The sequence below is a fragment of the Scyliorhinus torazame genome, chromosome 18 (assembly GCF_047496885.1).
Source record: "Scyliorhinus torazame isolate Kashiwa2021f chromosome 18, sScyTor2.1, whole genome shotgun sequence".
Lineage (NCBI taxonomy): Eukaryota > Metazoa > Chordata > Chondrichthyes > Carcharhiniformes > Scyliorhinidae > Scyliorhinus > Scyliorhinus torazame.
The window spans coordinates 106,456,017-106,481,198 of NC_092724.1; the positions used below are offsets into that span (position 1 = coordinate 106,456,017).

Sequence of the window (25,182 nt, forward strand, 5' to 3'; positions counted from 1 at the left end):
AATGATGAACTGTAAAGAAGACAAAACCATTTTACTTATCTTTTAAACTCTTCACACCTCCATTCCATGATTTACACCTCTATGCAACTGGTGTAAAACCTACCAGCTTCTAAAATCCTGCCGCTGGCATTAAAAAAAACTACTTGGAATGGGCTCCAAATGCAACCACAACACTGTCACTGACCTCCTTCAAATTGGGGATGGGAGGTGGGGGATGGCTATCAGGTCCCTCTACTTACCTTGGGAAAATGGTCAAAGGCGGAAACAGAGGTGGGAATTTTGGCCATCACGCTTGGCAGCCGTTTATCTTCTGGTCCACCCTCCGATTGGTCCCGATTGGAACCATGAAAATCTGACCCTGAAACATTGATATACAATGGCACATCGTGATTGGATATGTACTTTCCTCGGCCGGGATTCTCCCCTACCCGGCGGGGCGGGGGAATCCAGCGTAATGGAGTGGCGGGAACCACTCTGGCATCGGGCCGCCCCAAAGGGGCCAAGCCTCCACACCTTGAGGGGCTAGGCCCGCGCCGGAGAGATTTCCGCCTCGCCAGCTGGCAGGAAAGGCCTTTGGTGCCACGCCGGCCGGCGCCGAAAGGACTTTGCCGGGCGACGCATGCTCCGGAACGTCAGCGGCCGCTCACGGCATCCCCGCGCAAGCGCAGTGAAGGGGGTCTCTTCCGCTTCCGCCATAGTGAAGACCATGGCGAACGCGGAAGAAAACGATGCCCCCACGGCACAGGCCCGCCTGCCGATCGGTGGGCCCCGATCGCGGACCAGGCCACCATGGGGGCACCCCCCGGGGCCAGATCGCCCCGCGCCCCCCCCCCCCTCAGGACCCCAGAGCCCGCCTGCGCCGTCTGCTCCTGCCGGTAAGGTAGGTGGTTCATTCCACGCCGGCTGGTTGATAGTGGCGGGACTTTGGCCCATTCGGGCCGGAGAATCGCGGGGTGGGGGCCCGCCAAACGGTGCGGAGCGATTCCCTCCCCCGCCGAATATCCGGTGCCGGAGAATTCAGCAACCGGTGGGGGCGGGATCCCGCCAGCCCCCGGCGATTCACCGACCCGGCGGGGGGTCGGAGAATCTCGCCCCTGAAATCTGGCTCTAGTTCTGAATGTTGCTTAGATACCAGATTCCCCCTCCACAAAAGAGGAGCAAAAGCTGAAGGGATGGATGTGACCAAGATTGTCTCCCACTTCTCCTTGGGGGTAGGCTGGATTGACATTCATGTACATGGGTGGCTCAGTGGTTAGCACTGCTGCCTCATAGTGCCAGGGACCCGGGTTCAATTCCGACCTTGGGTAACTGTCTGTGTAGAGTTTGCACATTCTTTCTGTGTCTGCATGGGTTTCCACTGGGTGCTCCGTTTCCTCCCATAGTCCAAAGATGTGCAGGTTAGGTGGATTGGCCATGCTAAATTGCCCTTAATGTCCAAAGATGTGCAGTTTAGGCGGGGTTATGGGATTACGGGTATGGGGCGGGGCAGTGGGCCTAGATAGGGTGCTCTTTCAGAGGGTCGGTGCAGATTCAATGGGCAGAATGGCCTCCTTCTGCACTACAGGAACGCAGTAGATCTAAGATTCTACATCTGATAATTACCCACCCTCTTGGTTGGAGATCGTGTTTGGTTGGCCTCTGTTTGATTTTGATAGTCTGATATTAAAGTTAGATACAGGCCTTAAGATTTGCAAATGCTAGATCGTTCAAAGGCAGAGTCAAAACATTTCACAGATGCAAATCTTCTGAAGAAATTGTGACAGGACAGGTCTTTTCCAACCTGCCTTCTGTAACCTGACTCTGTCCTAAAAATTGGAGGTAGAGTAATTTGAATATTAGGAAAGGCTCCTGTGTCAGTCCTGGTACTGCTCCTGTGCACCAGCTTATTAGATGTCTGACTGTCAAAAAGTTCACTACTTAATCAAAGGCTTTCAGTAAATTTCTTAGTCCTCATCAGTAAATTTGTCAAGCTTACAGATTCCTTTAAGGTCAAGACAGCATTAACTTCTAGTTTATTTCTCAGATGTAGGCAACTTTACTGATACTGAGTGCAGCAATGCCATGTAGTAATGGTCTTAATGTTTGCAGCAATTAAAATAGCATCAATTCAGCAGATTTGTAAGTGCCATTGATTTTTTTTGGGTCGGAGCTATAAACTTTTCAGCACAGCAGAGTACAAGTCCCAGGCAATTATGGGATGTGGTAAGAAACCACATAAATCATCTGTCAGCGTTTCCTGGAATTTCTGTGCATAATAATGATGAATACTCGAGTTGGAGGTGTTGTAGCATAGTGGGTCGTGTCCCTGCCTCCAAACCCAAAGCTCCAGATTCAAGTCCCACTGCAGGATTTCATGGCCAAGGAAGGTATAATAACCCTCACCAGATCCACGGGGATGACCCAATTGATCTCCCCATGGGGCTCGTGGAATACAAACTCCCCCGATGAGGGGCAGAGGCCTAGCAGCTGGGGCTCATGAAACGAACACTTAAAAGCCAGCCTGGATTGGGACCGGCAGGTTTGGCAGTTTCAGCTGGAACCTGTGTGCTGTATGCCGCATTGAGGCCTTTACTTTTGTCTGAAGAACAAACCTGTGTTTGTATCACCTTCCCAGGTCTACTGAAGATTTTATAGAAGGTGCGTTCATAATACGATCAAACATGGCAAGCATCAACTTTCAAACCCTTTCACACACCAGGGGTGAGAGCATGAGAGATTCCTGGTCAGCTATGTGATAGAAAGGATTTGGAGCCTCTACCATCATTCTTCATAGCTCTAGGCTGTAACATGCATGTAAAAGTGCATGTTGACACAGCAACTGAGACCACTCAGGACTCGGTTGGCTCAGTAGGCTGGAGGGCCGATGTGCATCAGAATGCCATGGGGTTCGATCCCTGTTCCAGCTAGGGTGGATTCAGGCATTTTCTCCCTACCTTTCCTATGATCGAGTTGTGACGCTGTTGGGCGGACCTGCCTTCAAACAGAGACCCGAGAAGAAGACACTATAGATGTGGTATAACTGTGGTAAATCTTCAGGAAAATCTGCACCATTACGACAAGAAGAAGAATCTACTTCATTGAAGCTCCTGTTCTTATGTACCAGAGTTGTCTTTTATATTCAGGATTAAACGAGCCGTGTAGCTAAGAGGCAACACATGTAAGAAAACAGATTATCAGATGCTTTCGCAGAGTAAATCTTTTATATGTAAAAAAAACTCTTGTCCAGCAAACTTGCTCACTTTCACTGTGGGCTGGACTTTTTCATTTCCATTCCCTAAGTGCATCTGAAATGCTCTGCTATTAATGCAATTCATTTGTACTGTTGGGATATAATTTATTCAATATTCAGTTCAAAAATTCTCTTTGCAGTTACCATCTTGTCACTGAATCTCATTAAGTAGTGATTCATCCAGTTGGTATATCTGTAAATGTTACTTTAATTTTAGAGAGACTGAAAGGAAGTTTGAATAAACAATATTTTTTCTCGGCAAAATTGCATATCACTGACAAACATACCAAGTGATGCTAAATGCAAGGGCTGCACTCGGAATATAATGACAAGGAGGACTCAGGTTGTCTGGTGCAAGGACAGGAGGAAAACTTGCGATTCTCTCATTGTGTCATCACAAGACTGGAAATTGCTATTTTTCTAAAGCGCACACTGTTATGTTGGGAGAATTACTAAGTTGTAAATAGGGGCTCTATTTTTGTGTTTTTCTTTTTCTCCTTCATCCACTTGTATTACAAAGAACAAAGAAAAGTACAGCGCAGGAACAGGCCCTTCGGCCCTCCAAGCCTGCGCCGACCATGCTGCCCGTCTAAACTAAAATCTTCTACACTTCCAGGGTCCGTATCCCTCTATTCCCATCCTATTCATGTATTTGTCAAGGTGCCCCTTAAACATCACTATCGTTCCTGCTTCCACCACCTCCTCCGGCAGCGAGTTCCAGGCACCTTCTACCTTCTGTGTAAAAAACTTGCCTTGTACATGTCCTCTCAACCTTGGCCCTCGCATCTTAAACCTATGCCCCCTAGTAATTGACCCGTCTACCCTGGGAAAAAGTCTCTGACTATCCACTCTATCTATGCCCCTCATAATTTTGTTGACCTCTATCAGGTCGCCCCTCAACCTCCGTCGTTCCAGTGAGAACAAACTGAGTTTACTCACCCTCTCCTCATAGCTAATGCCCTCCATACCAGGCAACATCCTGGTAAATCTCTTCTACACCCCTTCTCAAGCCTCCACATCCTTCTGGTCGTGTGGCGACCAGAATTGAACACTATACTCCAAGTGTGGCCTAACTAAAGTTCTATACAGCTGCAACATGGCTTGCCAATTTTTATACTCAATGCCCCGACCAATGAAGGCAAGCATGCTCTATTCTTGACTAACTTCTCCACCTGTGTTGCCCCTTTCAGTGACCTGTGGACCTGTATACCTAGATCTCTCTGCCTTTCAGTACTCTTGAGGGTTCTACCATTCACTGTATATTCCCTACCTGCATTAGACCTTCCAAAATGCATTACCTCACATTTATCCAGATTAAACTCCATCTGCCATCTCTCCGCCCAAGTCTCCAAACAATCTAAATCCTGCAGTCCTTGTCGCTATCCACAATTCCATCAATCTTTGTGTCTTCCGCAAACTTATTAATCAGACCAGTTACATTTTCCTCCAAATCATTTACATATACTACGACCAGCAAACGTCCCAGCCCTGATCCCTGCGGAACACCACTAATCACAGCCCTCCAATCAGAAAAGCACACTTCCATTGCTACTCTCTGCCTTCTATAACCTAGCCAGTTCTGTATCCATCTTTCCAGCTCACCTCTGATCCCATGTGACTTCACCTTTTGTACCAGTCTGCCATGAGGGACCTTGTCAAAGGCGTTACTGAAGTCCATATAGACAACATCCACTGCCCTACTTGCATCAATTATCTTTGTGACCTCCTCGAAAAACTCTATCAAGTTAGAGAGACACGACCTCCCCTTCACAAAACCGTGCTGCCTCTCGCTAATACGACCCCTTGCTTCCAAATGGGAGCAGATTCTGTCTCGAAGAATTCTCTCCAGTAATTTCCCTACCACTATTGAGGGCACATTTATGCAATCTGTTTTGACTTGGGCACATGGAAAGAGCTGTGATACATGAGGTAGATGCAACGTTTTCTCCAAATATGCTCGAGTCAAATATTCCTGTGCCACACTACCTAGTTCCTTTAAGCCCAACTTCCTCTCTGTATTCATCCTCTCTGGGGAATCTCCCTTCCCATCAATTCTCAATGCCTATTACTCAGCGCATGTGGTGGGACTGCCGTGGAAGCCTTGGCTCCCTGAAAAAGAGAAAGGGATTCCATATGGCAGCAACTGATGGAGCAGGAGAGGGGAGTCCAACTGGCTGCTCTTGCTGTTTTTTGTTTATATACTGATGCATTTTGGTTCCAGCAAGAATTCAGTATTGATTTTGCTGCCAGAAATAATGGAAGTGAGTCCAGAGACAGCAGATTGAAAGTCTGCCTGTCAGTAAGTGATCCCTCTCCTGAGCCCAGCTTCAGCAATTCCTCCAGCCCTGACTCTTTGTTTTGTAGTGTCGCACATCCTCCCTGCAGTTTCCCAACCACACAATCCTCCTCATTGTCCCATGACTTTGAGTTACTATGCCAAAATAAAGTGACAGAGAAAAATACAACAAAATAGGGCAGAGATCGCCCTTGGCAAAAACAAACTGTGAAAATTGTGGAAGAAAATTAATGCTACAATGTATGAAATAGGGAGATGGAAATAAAGAATGAGCCAATGGGGAAAATAAAATTAAAGTTGAATATATCATCTGCAACGGGCTGGTGTCTACTGAGTTTGCATTAATGGGAGCGGACCCATATAAAAACCACAGTCTTCACCGCAAAACTGAAACAATTTCCCAGAATACTTCCTATTCCAACAAGTTTCCGAATGCAACGAATTGGGGTCTTTTCATTTCATCAAATATTCTTTACAAGATCATTTTTAAGGTTTCTGAAATCTTGAACGTATATGTTATGAGGGTTCCCGCCTCTGCCACCCTTTCAGCCAGTGAGTGCCAGATTCCAACCAGCCTCTGGGTGAAAAAGGTTTTTCTCCCCTCTAAACCTTCTGCCCCTTACCTTGAATCTATGCCCCTTGTTATTGAGCCATCCGCTAAGGGGAAAAGTTCCTTCCTATCCACCCTATCAGTGCCCCTCATAAATTTATACATCTCAATCAGGTGCCTCCTCAGCCTTCTCTGCTCCAAGAAAAACAACCCCAGCCTATCCAGCATCTCTTGATAGCTGAACCGCTCCACCCCAGGCAGCATCTGAGATATCTCCTCTGTATCCGCTTGAGTGCAATCACTTCTTTTCCATAGTGTGGAGACCTTAACTGCACACAGTGTTCTAGCTATGGCTTAACCAGTGGTTTATACAGCTCCATCATAAGCCCCCGCTCTTACATTCTATGCCTCGGCTAATAAAGGCAAGTATCCCAAACGCCTTTTTAATCAGCTTATCTACCTGCCCCTCTGTCTTCAAGAGATGTATGGACATGCACACCAAGGTCCCTCTGATCCTCTTAACATCTTATGGTCCTACCATTCATTGTATATTCCTTTACCTTGTTAATGCTCCCAAAATGTACACAAAATGCCCAAAGTTCACATTCACAATTCATTAAATCATGCTGGACCTTAAATGAGGACAGGATCAGGTCTGGCTGTGATGCCTCTAATGTTGGCATAACCTGCTGACAATTGCTGTCTATGCTTATAAATGAACAAATGGCCACTCATGTATGACATTGTAGGGCATCTGGAAATATTCCCTCTAGGGGAATTCATACGTGGACACATAGCAATTATTTGTGTGCCGCATGAGTGATAAACAGGCCATGTGCTCGCGACGGTTCTTTTAAGAGACAAGCATATGCGACTGCTTGTCAGTCTTAAAGTTACCATGCAGTGCTACAAATGGGTTGTGTGCACCACAAGAAAATTAGGGGGCACATTGATCAACAACAGAAACACAAGCCAGCATCTTATTGAGGATAAGATTATTTATAAATACTGTTGACTGGGAAAACCTACATACATGTCTAACCTTGTTCATTGCTCCTTTCAAACTGCTGAAAAATCATGGGACGAATACATCACCTCCTGTCGAGGTGTGTAATGGTTGGCAGTAGTTGAAGATTATTATTCTCCGATTCCCTGACGTCGGCTGCCGTATTCTCCGGCCGGAGAAAAATCCCGCCGAAGTCTCGCCGACGTGACCACAGATCACGCTGGCTAGAATTAAACATGCTTATTAACGGCGTAAACCAGTCACGCTGGCTGACGCCGGCAAGCGCGGAGGCAGGGGTCGGCGTAGGGCGGCCGCCGGAGAGGAGACTGCACGGCCGTGGTTGAGGGGGGGTTTGCTGGTGCAGGTGGAGGATGCTACCCAGGGCCGGGGTTGCGTGCTGGCGATCGTGGTCGGTGCCGGGGATGGGAGTGCCGGGGATGGGGAGGGGAGTGCCGTGGATGGGTATGGAAGTGCCGGGGATGGGGAGGGGAGTGCCGGGGATGGGGAGGGGAGTGCCGGGGATGGGGAGGAGTGTGCCGGTGATGGGGAGGGTAGTGCCGGGGATGGGGAGGGGAGTGCCGGGGATGGGGAGGAGTGTGCCGGGGATGGGGAGGGGAGTTCCGGGGATGGGGAGGGGAGTGCCGGGGATGGGGAGGGGGATGGGGAGGGGAGAGCTGGAGATGGGGAGGGGAGTGCCGGGGATGGGGAGGGGAGTGCCGGGGATGGGGAGGGGCTTGCCGGGGATGGGGATGGGAATGTCGGATATGGGGAGGGAAGTGCCGAGGATGGGGGTGGAAATGCCGGGTATGGGGAGGGAAGTGCCGCGGATGGGAATGCCGGGGATGGGAATGCCGGGGCTGGAGATGGGGAGGCGAGTGCCGGGGATGGGGAGGGGAATGCCGGGAATGGGGATGGGAGTGCCGGGGATGGGGAGGGTGGTGCCGGGGATGGGGAGGGGAGTGCAGGGGATGGGGAGGGGAGTGCCGGGGATGGGAGGGGAGTGCCGGGGTTGGTGAGGGGAGTGCCGGGGATGGGGAGGGGAGTGCCGGGGATGGTGAGGGGATTCCGGGGACGGTGAGGGGAGTGCCGGCGTTCGAGAGGGGAGTGCCGGGGACGGGGAGGGGAGTGCCAGGGACGGGGAGGGGCGTGCCGGGGATGGGATGGGGTGTGCCGGGGATGGAGAGGGGCGTGCCGGGGATGGGGATGGAAATGCCAGGGATGGGGAGGAGCGTGCCGGGGATGGGGATGGGAGTGCCGGGATGGGGAGGGGCGTGCCGGGGATGGGGATGTGAGTGCCGGGGATGGAGAGGGGATATGTCGTCTACCCCCACTTACTGCAGGCAGTTATGTTTGGGCATCACCCAGCGATATTGGCCGCCGTAGTGGTACCCGCCCTTCTACATGTTACCCTCCGGGATCTGGAGCAGGGACATGCCAGGGAGGTTGTCCCGTGTGTACCGGCGCCGCTCGTCGTACCAGGACCTCATGGACCGGGCATGCAGGAGGAGACTCAGGATGAGCCAGGAAACCGTTGGCCATATCTGCCACCTGATGGCACACCTGGCACCGCGTGGGACTGGGCGTGGACGCCCTCTCCCAGTGGCCGTCAAGATGACGATGGGCCTGGACGTCTACGCCACGGGGTCATTCCAGTCGCCGAGTGGGAGCCTGTCCGGTGTCTCCCAGATGTCGGGGCACCGGTGCATCCGTGCAGTGACCGATGCCCTGTATGACATCGCGGACCGGTACTTCCCTGCGGACCGGCAGGGTGCCCAGGCAGCGGGACTCACAGCCGTGGCCAGGATGCCCAGAGTACAGGGGGCGATCGATGAGATGCACGTCACTGTGCGGCCACCAGCGGATAACAGGGACGTGTTCATGAACAGGAAGAGGACCTGCTCCATAAACATTCAGGTAGTCTGTAACCACCGGATGAAGATCCTGCATGTCTGCATCCGGTACCCGAGCAATGTGCATGACTCGTTCATATTAGCACAATCGTTCATCCCCGCCATGTCCGAGGGACAACCCCCCGGCTGCAGGGTTTGTTGCTGGACGACAAGGGTTACCTTGCGGTCATGGCTGATGATGCCTATACGGAGGCCACAGACTGACCCGGAGAACCGCTACAACGATGCCCATGCAGCGACCAGGGGTGTGGCTGAGAAGTGCTGTGGGCTGCTAAGGATGCGCTTCAGGTGCCTGGACCGCTTTGGAGGGGCCCTCCAATACTATTCGGAGAGGGTCGGCCGCATCGTTGTTGTCTGTTGCGTCCTCCACAATATAACCCAGCAGAGGGCTTATGTGATGGAGGCAGAGGATGGGGAGGGGGAGGAGCAACACGACGAAGGGCAGGCCTCGCCAGATGAGGAGGATGGGGGGCAATATACGGGACAGACGGGCTGGACAGGGACGGGTGGCTGCCAACCGTCACCGGCTGGGCCAGTGGGAACGGGACGGGCTGATAGCTGCACCGTGCGCAGGCTAGGGGGGGTGGGAATCGCCATGTATGGGCACGGACAGCACAGTATGCCACCCCACCCAGCACCCTCACTCCACCCACCACCTTCGTCCCACCCACCACTATCACCCCACCCACCACCCTCACCCCACCCACCACCTTCATCCCACCCATCACCCACCACTCTCACCCCACCCACCACCCTCACCCCACCCATCACCCACCACCCTCACCCCACCCATCACCTTCATCCCACCCATCACTCACCACTATCACCCCACCCACCACCCTCACCCCACCCACCACCTTCATCCCACCCATCACCCACCACTCTCACCCCACCCACCACCCTCACCCCACCCACCACCTTCATCCCACCCATCACCCACCACTCTCACCCCACCCACCACCCTCACCCCACCCATTACCCACCACCCTCACCCCACCAACCACCCTCACCCCACCCACCACCCTCACCCCACCCACCACCCTCACCCCACCTCATCACCCGCATGCACACCACCCCTCCATTTCACATCCGTCAGTTCCCTGTCGTTGGGTGTCCTCGGTGGGCGTGTCCTGTGTGTGGGTGTCCTGGGTGGTTGAGGCCTGTGAGTCACTGTCATGGGTGGGTGTGCCCTGGGTGGGTATGTCCTGGGTGGGTATGTCCTGGGTGGGTATGTCCTGGGTGTGGGTGTCCTAGGTGTCAGTCTCCTGCGTCGACTGGGACGGGGGCCTGTTGATGTGGCTGCCCTCCCCGCTGCCTGATGTGGCCCTACGGCGTTGCCGCACTGGCACCAGATGGGGGCGGCGGACGCCTGATGGTCCGGGTCTATCTCTGGCCCGTGGGCGCCCCAGGCTGGGTGGGGGCGTCGTATTCCTGAGGGCCCAGGTCGGTCCCTACCCTGTGGGCACCCTGGCACTGGGTGGGGGCGTCGTATTCCCGAGGGCCCAAGTCGGTCCCTGTCCTGTGGGCATCCTGGCACTGGGTGGGGGCATCGTATTCCTGACGGCCCAGGTCGTTCCCTGTCCTGTGGGCATCATGGCACATCCTGGGGGCGGTCGGCATCCGCAGGGATGGGTGGAGTGACGTTTGGTCCTGCAATATACAATACAGCATGCATGGTTAGACACGCAGATGGGGGGCCGAAGGGGGGATGGGGGAACGGGGAGATGGGGAAGGGGGAGAAGGGAGAAGAGAGGAGATGGGGGGTCAGGGGAAGGGGGGATGGGGAGAGAGGAGATGGGAGAAGGGGGCAAGGGGGAAGGGAAGAGAGAGAAGATGGGGGGGATGGGGGAAGGGGGGATGGGGGAGAGAGAAGATGGGGGAAGGGGGCAAGGGGGGAGGGGAATGTGGGGAAGGCAGTGGGGTGTCTCACTTGCTGCTGTGCCTCCGACCTCTGCTTCTGCACCCTCCTGGTCCTTGGGTCCGCCTGCAATGTCCAGGGCCCTCTCCTCATGAACGGTGAGGGGGCGCAATTCAGGTGGACCCCCTCCAGTCCTCTCACTCTCCTGGTTGTTATGAGCATTGTTCTCCTGTGGGGGGGGGGGGGGGGGGGGGGGGGGGGGGGCAGGGCGGGGGGGAGAGGGTGGCAGAGGTAAAGGGCAACAGTGTTAGGCGGACATATACTTGCAGAACAGCGGTTGTGTGTATGTTGGCAGAGGTTCACATCCCATACTGCCAATGCAGCCTGCATGGGTGGGTGCAGCCATGTCGGTTTCACCTATGCCTGTGCCACCCATCCATTGGGTGGGGGGGGGTACTCACCCCGGCTGCCCGGACGAGGTCATTGACCTTCTTGTGGCACTGGCTGCCTGTCCTGGATGTTACGGCCACAGCGCTAACGGCCTCTGCCACCTCCATCCACAGGCGGCGGCTGGCGTGTGGTGCGACCCTGCGGCCGTGTCCGGGGGAGAGGGCCTCCCTCCTCTGCTCCACTGTACCCAGGAGCGGCTCGATGTCCTGGTCCTGGAGCCTCGGCGCTGCGCGGCAGGTGGCCATTTTGCCGAGTCTCCGGCGGTGTTGTCTTTTGTGCTGCAACGCCACGCGGCCTCAATGACGGCGTGCACGTCTGTGACGGGTGGCGCCGGAGAGAATGGCGTCACGTCGCTGCTAGCCCCTTCCGGGTCAGAGGTTTCCGGAACTTCCGGTTGACCAACACCGGAGTGGTTTGCGTTGTTCTTGGCGCCGACGTCGGGCCATCCCGCCGATTGCAGGAGAATCCCGCCCAAGTGCATCCAAAGGTACATGCACACCACACCACAAGTCCAGAGATTTGACGAGCAAGGTGCAAAATTCTTACACCTGGAGACAAAGACAAAGGTGGCTGAGCTGACAATACCTTTCAGCCTCCTTTTGGCAGAAGAGAGAGAGGAGAGAAGCACGGCAGTTAGGGTGGTCAGCAGAGGGAGGAAGCTGCGAGTCTCTGAGCTAACAAAGCAGGATGTTGGATCGAAGACAACGTCTGGTTGAAGAGACAGATCCTGGAATCATCTAAGGGATTCAGGAGATTTGTCCTGATGTGGCCAGGGGGGGAAGAGAAATTCTCAGAGCAGGCTTTATAGCTGGTGGCGGATCTGGAAACTCTCTGAAAATTGGGGAAAGCATCTTTAGACAGTCACACGAAATAACTACTCCACAGAATGGAGAAACATGATCCCATTGGATGCTGGGAGTGTCTGTGTTTTCCCTTAGGACAGTGACTCTGTGGATAGTGTGGTGAACATATAACCAAAGCATGGGGTTATTGGTCATATTAGGGTTAGCTTTTCTGTAGTTTTAAGTGTACATTGATTACAAAATAGTATTTAGTCAGTGTTACTTTTAGTCTGTTCCAGTAAAACGTAAAACCTGGAAACATGTCATGCAATTCCTTTAAATTGGCCTCTGCAAATCCCAAGCTTTTTTTTGAAGAAGTTATCTTTAAGAAAAGATAAATGATCTTAACTAAAAGTTACGGGGAAGCACAGCCCAAGAATATTTTAACAGCAGCATTACAGTAAAAATGCAGCGATCATCACACTGCTAACAGTAACTCGAGTAAAATAGAAAAAGTGGAACTTGCATTCGTACAATGCCTTTTATTTCTCCTCCCTGTTGGAGAGGAACTGGCCTTTGCTGTTCACCCCGCTAAAAGGCACAGCTGTAAACAGCAGCTAAATGTGTGGGATATCGATTACAGCCTTATATTCCAACCACAACGTGACATCCTGCCTCAGTGTGCTGATCCCTGTCAAAATGGAATGTCACCTCCCACTGACTTCAGCTCAACTAAAACAGCTGATTTCTCCCTGCACCAAAGAGGAGCCAAGGAAGGAGCTGACGTTTTCAATTATCCCAGTCTCCTGCTTCAGTCATGTCAGCATCATAAACTAATGGGCCGCAACTTCCGGGCTCCCCAGTGTCGGATTGAGAGGCACCCCAATGATGTACAGCGGAATTCCTATCAGAACCTCCCAGGTAAGCATTTACACAGCAGCTGTCCAGAAGGGCTAACTTCCCCCGGTCAATTGCGCTGCTCCGTGAACCATCAGAGAAAGCGATTTAAATCACTAACATTCAATGGTTCTGCCAAGGTTATGAAATCTCAAGTTTCAGGGCTCAAAGCTTGATGGCATGGGATCAAGAGGCAATGGGATTGCTTCTCTGCTGGGACGACAATGTCTGCCAGTTAGGATCCAGCTGCGCCTGCAAGGCAGACATAAACGCCCAGTTGATCTTGGCCAGTTGGGATAAGGGAGCACAGGACCTTCCTGTAAGAATCTCTAGTGCTAGTGAGCTTAAGGGAAGGGAAACCCAGACGGAAGTATATAGGTGAATCCAATTGGCTGAATGAATAGGCCGGGGACACTCATGTTCTGGAGATGGGAGGGCACCTGAGCTGGGAGTGTGCGATCGCTGCCGGTGAAGCTCTGGCAGTGGTTGCTTCCAGTATAATGATGGTCATCAGCTGCGACACTCTCTCTCTGCTCCGTTACAGGATTCCGATTGACATCTGGATGGAGCCAGGGGAGTTGGCTATCTTACGAATCACTGCACTGGAAGAGCACAGCAATGTGTGACAGTTCTAAGGGAAGACCCTGCAGAACAAGACCAGGAGGCCGCAGGGCAGGATCAGGGGCAGGGAGGCCATATCTGGTGTGCAGGGAGCTTGAAGGTGCAGAAGAAGACCAAGGGTCGACCGGACTCGTGTGTCCTTCATGGAGCTGTCCAACACCATCTGCCATTGAAGACTCCACCTTATTATGCAGCACCTGCGCCATGCCCTTGCGGACTTGGTGCAAGGTTGCGGTGGAGTATCCCTGCTCCCTGTGGCCGTCAAGATTACAACAGCCCTCAACTTCTAGACCACAGGGTCCTTCTTGGCCTACATGGGGGTCCTCTGTGGTATCTCACAGGCATCTGTGTATAAGTGTATTCTTGAGGTGACGGATGCACTGTATGCACAGGCTCTGGACTACATCCAATTTGACCTGGACCAAGCCCGGCAGGATAAAAGCACAATGAGGTTTGGCCACACAACTGGTCTGTCACAGGTGCAGATTGCACCCATGTCGCTTTTTGCACCTGTGGCACCAGAAGGCATTCCACTCCCTCATTGTCCAGCTAGTGTGTGACCACCAGATGCGTTTCATGTGTGTGGCTGCCCGTTTTCCAGGAAGCGTGCATGACAGCTACATCCTCAGCCAGTCACAGATCCCTGACATCTTCGAAGGACCCACAAATTACAGGGATGGATCCTAGAGGTCCATAAGACCATAAGACATAGGAGCAGAATTAGGCCACTTGGCTCATCGAAACTGCTCCGCAAGGGTCAAAAGATATATCCCCTCAGGTCATGGTTGATGATGCCAGTCCGGAGGCCACAACCACTGTGGAGACCAAGTGCAATGAGGCACACAGTGTGACCCGAGCTCTCATCGAGCGATGCATTGTCCTGTTGAAGATGCGGTTCCGTTGCCTTGATAGATACGGTGGGGCTCTCCATACAGCCTCCGGAGGATCTCCTTCACTGCTGTGGTCTGCTGTGTCCTTCACAACCTGGCTCTTCAGTGGGGTTAGCAGCTTCCTGAGGATGAACTTGAGCAACGTGTTCTCTGATGAGAAGGATGTACCTGAGGACGCTGTGGACGAGCCCGCTGAGGATCCGGAGGATGGAGACCAGGCAGGGGCAAGGGTGTGCATGGGCAGGAGGGCTCGAGTGTTATGGTGTTGGACCAGACCCCCAATTTATTTTACGAAACCTGATGAGAAACCCCCACAATTTTTCAATTTGTAAACTGAGGAAAGGACACTTAACCCCCAGGATTGATTTCACTGACAAATTGGGATCTTTTTTGTTGTATTAAAACATGCTTTATTATTAACATCCAAAGGAAAAACAGCTTTTCAATTAACAGCTAAACTGTCCTTAAAAAACAATAAAAATGGTATTTGAGTTTACTTTCCCATCTACTTCTGAAATCGCAATTAGGTAAAATCCGCATGCAGGTCAAATGCCACTTATTAATAAAGTTAACACTTACTGCCTTATAGATTTATTCACAAAGTCCTTGCAGAGAAGCTTTCAGACGTCAGTCTGAGAATCACAACTCCTTTCCTCAGAACCCATAGCAGAACTCTAAAAATGACACAGGGTAGGACTGAAAAATAAACTAAAATCAGACCCAACCCCTCCCGTAAGTGACATCATAGCATGCATAGCTTTTAACCCCTTTGGCTTTAGAAGACATATAGAGCGGGATTCTCCGGTCTCCAACACCAAAATCGGATTAGGCGATCGGCCGGAGCATCCACGTTGGCGTCAAAATTGGGGCGGCGTTGCATTTGCCGGGAAGTCGGTGTGGCGGCAGGTCCAGCGGATGGCGGGTCGGGTAAATTAATGCACCTACCAGGCCGAGCACCCTATTTTCTGGCTCGCCATAATTCTCTGGTCCTCTGGGCTGGGAATCACGTGGCCATGAATCACAACAGATCTCACCAAACGTGAGCCTGACGTGGTGGCCCTCGCGGTGGGCAAAGGAGGTAATTCCTTAAGGGAGTTGACCCAAAGTCCATCCGAGGGCCTGCCCCCCTCCCCCGCAAAATGAACGTGCCCACCCGTCCTTTATCAGACCCCCACCCACTGTTCCCCCCACCCCAGAGATCCCCTCAATAAGGAGACCCCCAGGGATCCAGTTAAAAGGGAAACCCCACCAGGGACACCCTAACCAGCGGGACACCCCACAGGGACCCGCTAAATAGAGAGACTCTCCCAGGGACCTCCGAACTACAGAAACCCTCCAAGGGACCCTCTAACTGGAGGGGTCCCCAAGGGATCCCCTAACTATAGGAACCCCACCACATGAGGTGATGGCAAACTGGTATTGTCCCTGGACTAGTGCAATAGAAACCCAGAGTAATGCACTGGGGTCCCTTGTTCGAATTCCACCACTGCAGATGATGAAATTTGAATTCAATAAAAATCTGAAATTATAACTCTAATGATGAGCATGAAACCATTCCCATTGTTGTAAAAACCCATCTAGTGTGTGATGATGGGTATAGGCAGTCATGTAGATGGTGTTGCGTGTGACCTCCAGCCATCAGACAATGGAGAATTACCTCATCACTCTATACTTTGAAGAGTTGGGGGATAGTTGTGTTAGTGGATAGTCATACCTGCAGTACTTCTAGCATAATTTATTATAGTTAGTAGTTTGTAATATATTTCTCATAGTTATTTGTACCACGCATTAGCTTATAATAAATACTTTAACTAGCCAAGAACTAGACATTCCAGTGTGCATAATTCCTACCGGCTAAGCACCAGAATGTAACATCGTCCACTAATGTCCTTTCGGGGAGGAAATCTGCCATCCTTATCTGGTCTGGCTTACATGTGACTCCAGACCCGCGGCAATGTGGTTGACTCGTCACTGTCTCCTCAAGGGCAATAAGGATGGCTAATAAATGCTGGCCCAGCCAGTGACAATTTTTTTTAAAAACAAGAGACCCCCCTTAACTAGTGGAACCCTCCACAGGGACCCCCTACCTAGAGGGACCCTCCAGGGATCTCCTAACTATAGGAACCCCACAGGGACCCCCTAACTAAGGACCACATCAAAGAGAGATAACCACATTCCAATCACTGAGCGCATTCTAATCACTCAAGCGTGTGATTGCAATGCACTTAGATCTCTTTGATGTGATTGAAGTTTGTAAACATTGGCATTTCAGCACTTATAGAGTCACTCATACATGAAGGGAGATGAATGGATCAAGGCTGTAGCTGTTTTGTGGAAGTTGTCAATCACAGCGACTAGAAATGAATGACTGGTTTACAGCTACATGATCTGAGGGGTTTAAACACAGGTCACAGCTGTTCTCATTCTGTGAATGGGCACATGGTGCTTCCAGGTAAGAGCTGCAACTATAATTTCAGTCACTGCCCCTGTTTGGACCACTCACTAGCTTCCAGACAGGGGTTCTTTTCTGGGTGGGGGGTGGGGGGGGGGCGGGGGGGGTCTGTGAGGGGTCCCTCTATTTAGGAGGTAGCCCAATAGCGGGATTCTCCCGTAAATCCCACTTATTCCTCGCCATGCATAATAGGAATTCACTATAGGAATAGTGAATTGCTCCCTGATTTGCTCTCCCAGGGGCAATATAAATCAGTAGCAATTCTCCTCCAGGGGGCAAAACATAGGGCGGAACTCTCTGTCCAGAGATGTCTGTATTGCATTTCCCCATGGGTTGGAGAATTGGGCGTCGGGGCAAAATCGGGAACGACGCTGGGTGTCAACCCAAATGTGATGCTCTGATCCCCGGAATCGTGGTCCACACCACATGCCAGTAAGAGCATGTAAATGAATGCAAAATGACCCATTTAGCAGGTCCGATGCCCGATTCTCCGGCCCTCCGTGATTCTCCGGTCCCTGCGGCCGGGAACCACAAGGGTGCTGATCACTTGTGGTCTCTACCAGTGTTGACCTGGTGTGGTGAACCTCGCAGTGGGCAGGTGTTAACCCCCCCCCCCCAAGGAGTTACCCCCTTGGCCCACCGCAGGGTCCATCACACCAGGACCACACTGGTGGAGACCATCCAAGCCCAACCGAGGGCCATCACTCCCCCCACAGAGCTCTGCCTGCCCAACCCCCCTCTACCATACCCCTCCCCATACACCCCCTCAGAAACCTCTGTAATAGAGAGACCCCCCTCCCCCCACAGGGTACCCTTATAATTGGGAGACCCCCCCCCACAGAGGACCCTTGTAACAGGGAGACCCCCAGAGGGATCCCTGTAATCAGGAGCCAACCTCCGGTACCTGTGTAATAGGGGACACCCCACAGGGACCCTTGTAATAGGGAGACCCTCCCAGGGACCCTTGTATTAAGGAGACCTCCACTCACAGGGGCCCCTCTAATAGGAGAACCCCCCCTTCCAGGGACACACTACCTAAAGGGACCCCCCCCCCCACACAGACACCTTCCCCTGAGGAAAGAGACACCTGTCTTAAAGCTTGAGAGCAGCCAAGACAGGGCAAATGAGAAGAATTACAGTTGTAACACTTACCTTGAAGCACCACGTGTTCATTTCTCGAAGGAGAACAGCTGTGACCTGTGTCTGGTTCCCATAGATCCATTACCTGCAAGCCATTCATAGCTTTGTCCTAGTGGTCTGCGATTGACAGCTTCTACAAACCATCTGCAGCTTTGATTCATTCATCTCCCTTCACGGTTCAGATGCCTAAGTGGTGAAACCCCAGTGTTACAAACATTGACCACATCTACGAGAGGTTAGTTGCAGTGCAATCACATGCTTGAGTGATTGGAATGCACTCAGTGCTTGGAATGTGCTTACCTCTCTTTGATATGGCGGGCGAGATCCAGCTCGGGCGGAGGGAATCCGGTGACCTGCCTGGCATGGATTTCGATTTGGGGTTTGCACGTGATTCACCTGTTGAACCCAGCTCTTTCCAGGGCGCAATGGGGTCACGCCTATGGTTATTTCGCTCTCACATGGAGTGTAGTGTTAACCCTATTGATACCGAGTGCTATGTTGATAGCTCAGCTGAATGATTCTCCTGATTTCAAAGCACATGGTTTTCCATGGTGAAATTTGTTGTTTATCTTTTGCAGCCATACTGGAAAAGCCCCTTGAGAAGAAAGCTGGCAGGAACTACGGACCCCCAGGCACCAAGAGACTTATATATTTTATTGATGACATGAACATGCCTGAAGTCGACACTTACGGCACCGTTCAACCACATACACTTATCAGGCAACATTTGGATTATAATCACTGGTAGGTGCTCTTTGGATATGAGAGAAAATGTTTTCTTTAATACACAATACCTCTAAAAGTATCAGAGATGAGCATTGAATGAATGGGGCATAAATTTGACTCGGGGAGTAACATGTAAAGAGCAATGGTGAATTAGTAGCCTGTATTATTCTCTGCTCCATTTCTAGTCGAAATAAAAACAGGCTGTTACCCATGGTGCATTCCTGCCCAAACCAAACTTTATAGCCCAAATATGTTTGTATTGTTTAAGGTGAGGATCACCGATGTTCAATAAATGGCATTTTCCTTCATTTATATATTCAGCATCATACAAATAGATGTGGTTTGCGGTATTCAGTATACGGCTCAGAGGCCATTTGCATTTCTATTCTGCATCAACTTGTAGTTTTTGGGGCAGCACGGTGGCCTAGTGGTTAGCACAGCTGCCTCACGGCGCTGAGGTCCCAGGTTCGATCCCGGCTCTGGGTCACTGTCCGTGTGGAGTTTGCACATTCTCCCCGTGTCTGCATGGGTTTTGCCCCCACAACCCAAAAATTTGCAGAGTAGGTGGATTGGCCACACTAAATTGCCCCTTAATTGGAAAAAATAATTGGGTAATCTAAATTTTTTTTTAAAAATTGTAGTTTTTGGCAGAATCGCCTCCTCAGAGTGGGTCCTCCCAGTGTCAACTTGGTTTATTTGGCAACATTCTGCCACAGCCAGAATGCTGTCTCGAGCCTTCCTTCATGACTTGGGCACGCATTCTAGATTGACACTTTGGTGCAAATATGAAAGAGTACTGATGAGGCTGCTCTGTTGATGCGAATGTATGTTTGTTTTATTTTTTAAAAATTGTTGCTGGATCCATGGGGCAAGGAGCTAAGCTATGAAATGAGTACTCTCAGGTTCTATTTGAAGCTCACCACTGCAGTGAATATCAGAGCAAGGTCACTTCTCCATGAGCACTTCGCCTTGCAGCAGGCAGGGAAAGCAGGTAGTGCATGGAGAATGCATAGTTACTGCCAGTATTAGGCACCCTCAGGACAACCTGTTTCATAATCAAGTGGTGAGCATAACTGAAGCTAAACACTGGCGATGTGGGAAACCTGAAATAAAAGTACATACACAATTAGATTACACAATGTAGAGCGAATGATTTTTGGAACATGCTGAACCTGTCATAGAACCATAGAAGCCCCACAGTGCGGGTGGAGGCCATTCGGTCCATCGAGCCTGCACCAATCCTTCAAAAGAGAACCCTACCTAGACCCAGGCCCTCGCCCTATCCCCGTAACCCCACCTAACCTTTCAACACGAAAGGTCAATTAGAATGGCCAATCCAGCTAATGTCACTGTATAAATGCAAGTTATTTCCAAATATATCCGCTATTTTATTCAGCCTATGGTAATCCATTTAGTTAAGCAGCTTGTCAGCATTAAAATATTTTTAAAAAATCTTTCCCCAGGTATGACCGAACTAAGCTCTCACTTAAAGAGATTCACAATGTGCAATATGTGTCCTGTATGAATCCCACAGCTGGCAGTTTTACCATCAACCCTCGCCTACAGGTACGTCGACGGATTTCATTTCTAACATTGTTTGCTGCTGCTAGTTGCTTGGAGTTTGCGTTGACTTGGCGCCAGATTTAAGCTGCGGTTGGGAAAGGGGAAACTCACACCGCCGAGTTTGTTAGATGTTAGTGTGCAGCTTTCTTTCAGGTCATCGATGAATGTCATTGCCGACTGCAAAACCCAACCTAATGATTCACGGCACCTGAAAGATAGCACAAAACACTAAGCAGCCTATGCCCAAGAACGGAGAAAAAACATCATCCAGACAACGTTTGGACATTTCCTACTTATGAACAACTGATTTAGGAAGTGTTATGGGCGAGGCTTTTCAGAACCCCAAAATGTATCATGGAGTTCAACCAACCTCCCCCTTTAATGTATTTGTTGCTTTTCCGAGCACACGGATTGTTCTCCAGATCTAATACAGCAATTATGGACAAATGGTTTTTAAACACAAAACAATGTTTATTCCATGAACTCAACTTAACCCTTTTAAATAAACATTGGATCTCTTAACACCCCCTTACTTCAAAGATAACCCTGAAAATATTACAACACTAAATAATCCTTCAATTATTCCTTTCAACATCCAAGAGAGACTTAACACCTTTAAACAGAAACACATCAGGTTAAAGGCTTTACTATTATGAGTTTAAATCACCCAAATGATCCAGAGATAGTCTTTCATGGCAGAGATCACAGCAGATCCAGCTCACTGCAAACACAGACACTCCCAAGCTCTTTTTCTTAAAACTGAAACTTCAAAATGGCTGAACTGAGCTCAGCTCCACCCACTCTCTGACATCACTGTTTTCTTAAAGGTGCATTGCTTAAACATCCATTTCTTAAAGGTACTTGATATGTTGGGTGTTCTGGATCACATACAGGTCACCAACACTTGAAATAGTGCAACACTATTTTATTGAATCATTAACTGTTTAAACATACTCAGACTGTGGGTTAATACAATACTAGCTTTAACTAAAGACCTTTGCCTTGTCCTAACCAGTCGATGCACTCAGCACATGGTGAATGTTTGTGTTGCAAGCTGTGAGCTCTGTTCTCCTAGCTAGCTGCAACTCGAATGAGCGGGAACTCTGATGCCCCCTGTCTTTATAGTGCGTGTGCTCTCACTGGTGATTGGCTGCGGTGTTGTGTATGTTGATTGGTCCCACTGTGTGTCCATCAGTGTGTGTCTGCACCATGATATACTGGTGTATATTATGACATCCCCCCTTTTATAAAAAATGTACCTGCGTGGCAATAAATAGTGTATGGTGAATGTTCCTGACTATGTGTGCGTGTAATATTTACAGGACTATGTACATAAAAACTAAGCTATTTACATGGGAAGGTGCCTGGTGCTGAAAAACAGTGTGTCACAAGAATAACGAGATGAACACTATATACAAACCACTTGAACGATTAAACAGAAGAACAGAACAAATCAGAAAGTCCATAAGTCCACAAAATTCACAAATTAAGTCTCTGAGGTGTGTGACGAATTCTGGTTGACCGCCTCAAGGGTGGGTCGGGAGCCGCTGGCTGAGGAGCGGGCTGGACTGCGTCAGAGTGAGGAGGATGCAGAGTGACCGGAATCTCTGCATAGTCCAGGTCAGGGTCAACAGGAGGGCGTGGCAGTGGTGGAGGATCACGTCGCGAGCGCGGAACAAGACGAAGAGCACGTCGATTGCAGCGCAGAATGGAGCCATCCGGTAGCTGAACCAGGAACGAGCGGGGAGCCACCTGCCGAAGAACCACAGCAGTTGCAGACCAGCCACCATCCAGAAGATGGATACGGACATTGTCATCTGGAGCCAGAGGGGGGGGATCAGCTGCACGGGAGTCATGAGCCACTTTGTGCTGTGCACGAGACAGTTGCATTCGTTGAAGGACCGGAACGTGGTCGAGGTCTGGGACGTGAATGGATGGCACCGTCGTCCTCAGGGTGTGACCCATGAGCAGCTGGGCTGGCAACAGGCCAGTGGACAGTGGGGCCGAGTGCCAGGCCAGCAGGGCGAGGTAGAAATCGGACCCAGCATCGGCAGCCTTGCAGAGGAGCCGTTTGACTATGTGGATGCCCTTCGCCGCTTTGCAGTTGGATTGGGGGTACAGGGGACTGGATGTCACATGCACAAAGTTGTACCTCCTGGCAAAGTTGGACCATTCCTGGTTTGCGAAGCAGGGGCCATTGTCCGATATCACAGTGAGTGGGATGCCGTGTCAAGCAAAGGTGTCCTTGCAGGCACGGATGACTGCACACGATGTGATGTCGTGTAAACGTACCACCTCCGCGTAGTTTGAAAAGTAGTCTACAATCAAGACATAGTCCCTGCCCAGCGCGTGGAACAGGTCGATGCCCACCTTGGACCAAGGGGACGTGACCAACTCATGGGGCTGTAGGGTTTCACGTGGTTGGGCCGGCTGGAAGCGCTGACAAGTGGGGCAGTTGAGCACTGTGTTGGCGATGTCGTCATTGATGCCGGGCCAGTACACAGCCTCTCGGGCCCATGCCAAGATGGTCCTCGTGTAGCTGTTCCAAGACGAGCTGGCGCATGCTGTGCAGGATGACAATGCGGTCCAGTTTCAGGAGAACACCATCGACTACCGCCAGATCATCTCTGATGTTGTAGAACTGCGGACATTGGCCCTTGAGCCACCCTTCAGTTAGGTGGCGCATGACACGCTGTAGCAAAGGGTCAGCCGCTGTCTCGCGGCGAATTTGGATGAGGCGTTCATCCGTGGCAGGTAGATTGGAGGCTGCGAATGCCACATGGGTGTCAACCTGACACGAATCCCGCTGGGTCATACGGAGTGTTGACTGCCCTGGAGAGAGCTCGGCAATGATTAAGTCTTTGCCCGGGAGTGTACCAGCTGGAAGTCGTATCGCCGGAGTTTGAGCAGAATACGCTGGAGGCGAGGCATCATGTTGTTCATGACTTTCTGTATTATATTGACCAGCGGGCGATGGTCGGTCTCGAAGGTAAATTGGGGAAGGCTGTACACAGAATCATGAAACTTGACGACACCGGTCAAAAGGCCCAGGCACTCCTTTTCTATCTGCGCGTAGCGCTGTTCCGTGGGGGGTCATGGCGCGTGACGCATATGCAACGGGGGCCCATGATGAGGCCTAATCGCGTTGCAGGAGCACTGCCCCAATGCCAGACTGGCTGGCATCGGTCGAAATTTTTGTCTCTTTCACTGGATTAAAAAAAGCTAAGACCGGGGCCGTGGTGAGTTTGGTTTTGAGTTCTCTCCATTCGCGCTCGTGGGCAGGAAGCCATTGGAAGTCCGTCGTCTTCCTGAGAGCCGTGGTATGAGAGGCGAGGTTAGGGATGAACTTCCCTAGGAAGTTGACCATGCCCTAAAATCGGAGGACCGCCTTCTTGTCCTCTGGAGTTTTCATGGCTGTGATAGCAGCCACCTTGTCCGCATCCGGCCGCACACCCAACTGGGAGATGTGGTCTCCTAGGAACTTGACCAAAGGAGCATTTGGCTCAGTTGAGCGTAGGCCCTGCTCCCGTATGCGTTTGAACACGCGCTGGAGGCGACTGACATGCTCCTGCGGGGTGGTGGACCAAATGATTATGTCATCGACATAGACGCGAACACCTTCAATGCCTTCCATCATTTTGTTCCATGATCCTGTGAAACACTTCTGAAGCTGATATGATCCCAAATGGCATCCTGTTGTAACAATATCTGCCAAAGGGGGTGTTAAAGGTACACAGTTCCTTGCTGGATTTGTCGAGCTGGATTTGCCAGAAACCTTTCGAGGCATCAAGTTTGGTGAAGAGCTTGGCGCGAGCCATCTCGCATTTGGTCTCTTCGCGCTTGGGAATCGGATAATGCTCCCTCATGATATTGCGATTCAGATCCTTGGGATCAATGCAAGTTCTTAGCTTGATGGAAGGCTTTTTTACGCACACCATGGAACTAACCCAGTCGGTTGATTCCGTAACTCTGGAGATCACTCCTTGGTCTTGTAGGTCCTGCAGCTGCTGCTTGAGGTGGTCCTTGAGGGGTGCTGGGACTCTGGGAGGTGCATGCACCACAGGCGTGGCATTCTGTTTGAGTAGGATCTTGTAAGTATATGGGAGCGTGCCCATGCCTTCGAAGACGTCGCGGTGCTGGTCGATGATGGCGTCGAGATGCGCCCTGAAGTCAGCGTCCTGGAAGGCAGACGTCTCATCAGGAGAGAGAGAGAGTAAACTCTTTGAATGAGGTTCAACAGCTTGCATGCCTGTGCGCCAAGCAGGGAGTCCTTCGAGGAGCCCACGATCTCGAAGGGAAGGATGGCTTTCCGTCACTTCAAGTTGGCACGAGCCGGTAGCAGCAATTGTAGTCCAATAGCTGGCAGGCTGATGGAAGGATGGCTCGTTTGACACGGAGGCTTTGGAAAGCAGACCACGCCATGAGATTGGCAGAGGCACCAGTGTCCAGGCGGAATCGGATTTGGGAACAGTTGACCGTCAGGGTGGCACACCACTCATCGTCTGGATCAATGCTGTATACCGACAGCGGCTGGTGCCTTTGCTTCGGGGACAGTCTGTTTTCGTTAAAACACCGACTCGAAAAGGCGCCTTCGGGTCCTCGGTGTCACTGCTGTGTGGGAGGTCTGCATCAGACTCGGTGACCGTGGGTTGAATTGCCCGAACATTCCTGCGAGGCTGGCTGAAGCGAGATGAATTGGCAGGCTGAGCTGCTCGACAGAAGGCAGCATAGTGGTCAAGTCTTCCACATCGTAGGCAATGTCGAGATTTTACAGGGCATTGCCGCTTTAGGTGGGCGGAGTCACAGTTGTCG

The 25,182-nt window shown here is 51.2% G+C and overlaps 1 protein-coding gene across 2 annotated transcripts in view; it reads left to right on the forward strand.

Moving 5' to 3' along the window:
* The window catches only part of dnah9 (dynein, axonemal, heavy chain 9), a 779,494-nt gene that overhangs the window by 312,778 nt on the left and 441,534 nt on the right, over positions 1-25,182 (forward strand). Inside the window, exons 1-3 of one of the 2 annotated variants that reach the window (XM_072483126.1) lie at positions 12,849-13,002; positions 18,660-18,825; positions 20,271-20,373. In XM_072483126.1, coding sequence (XP_072339227.1) covers positions 12,918-13,002; positions 18,660-18,825; positions 20,271-20,373 — 354 coding nt within the window. In that variant the 5' untranslated portion in view covers positions 12,849-12,917. Of the gene's footprint in view, positions 1-12,848; positions 13,003-18,659; positions 18,826-20,270; positions 20,374-25,182 lie in introns of those variants that run through there. The other variant, XM_072483125.1, reaches the window with a different exon arrangement.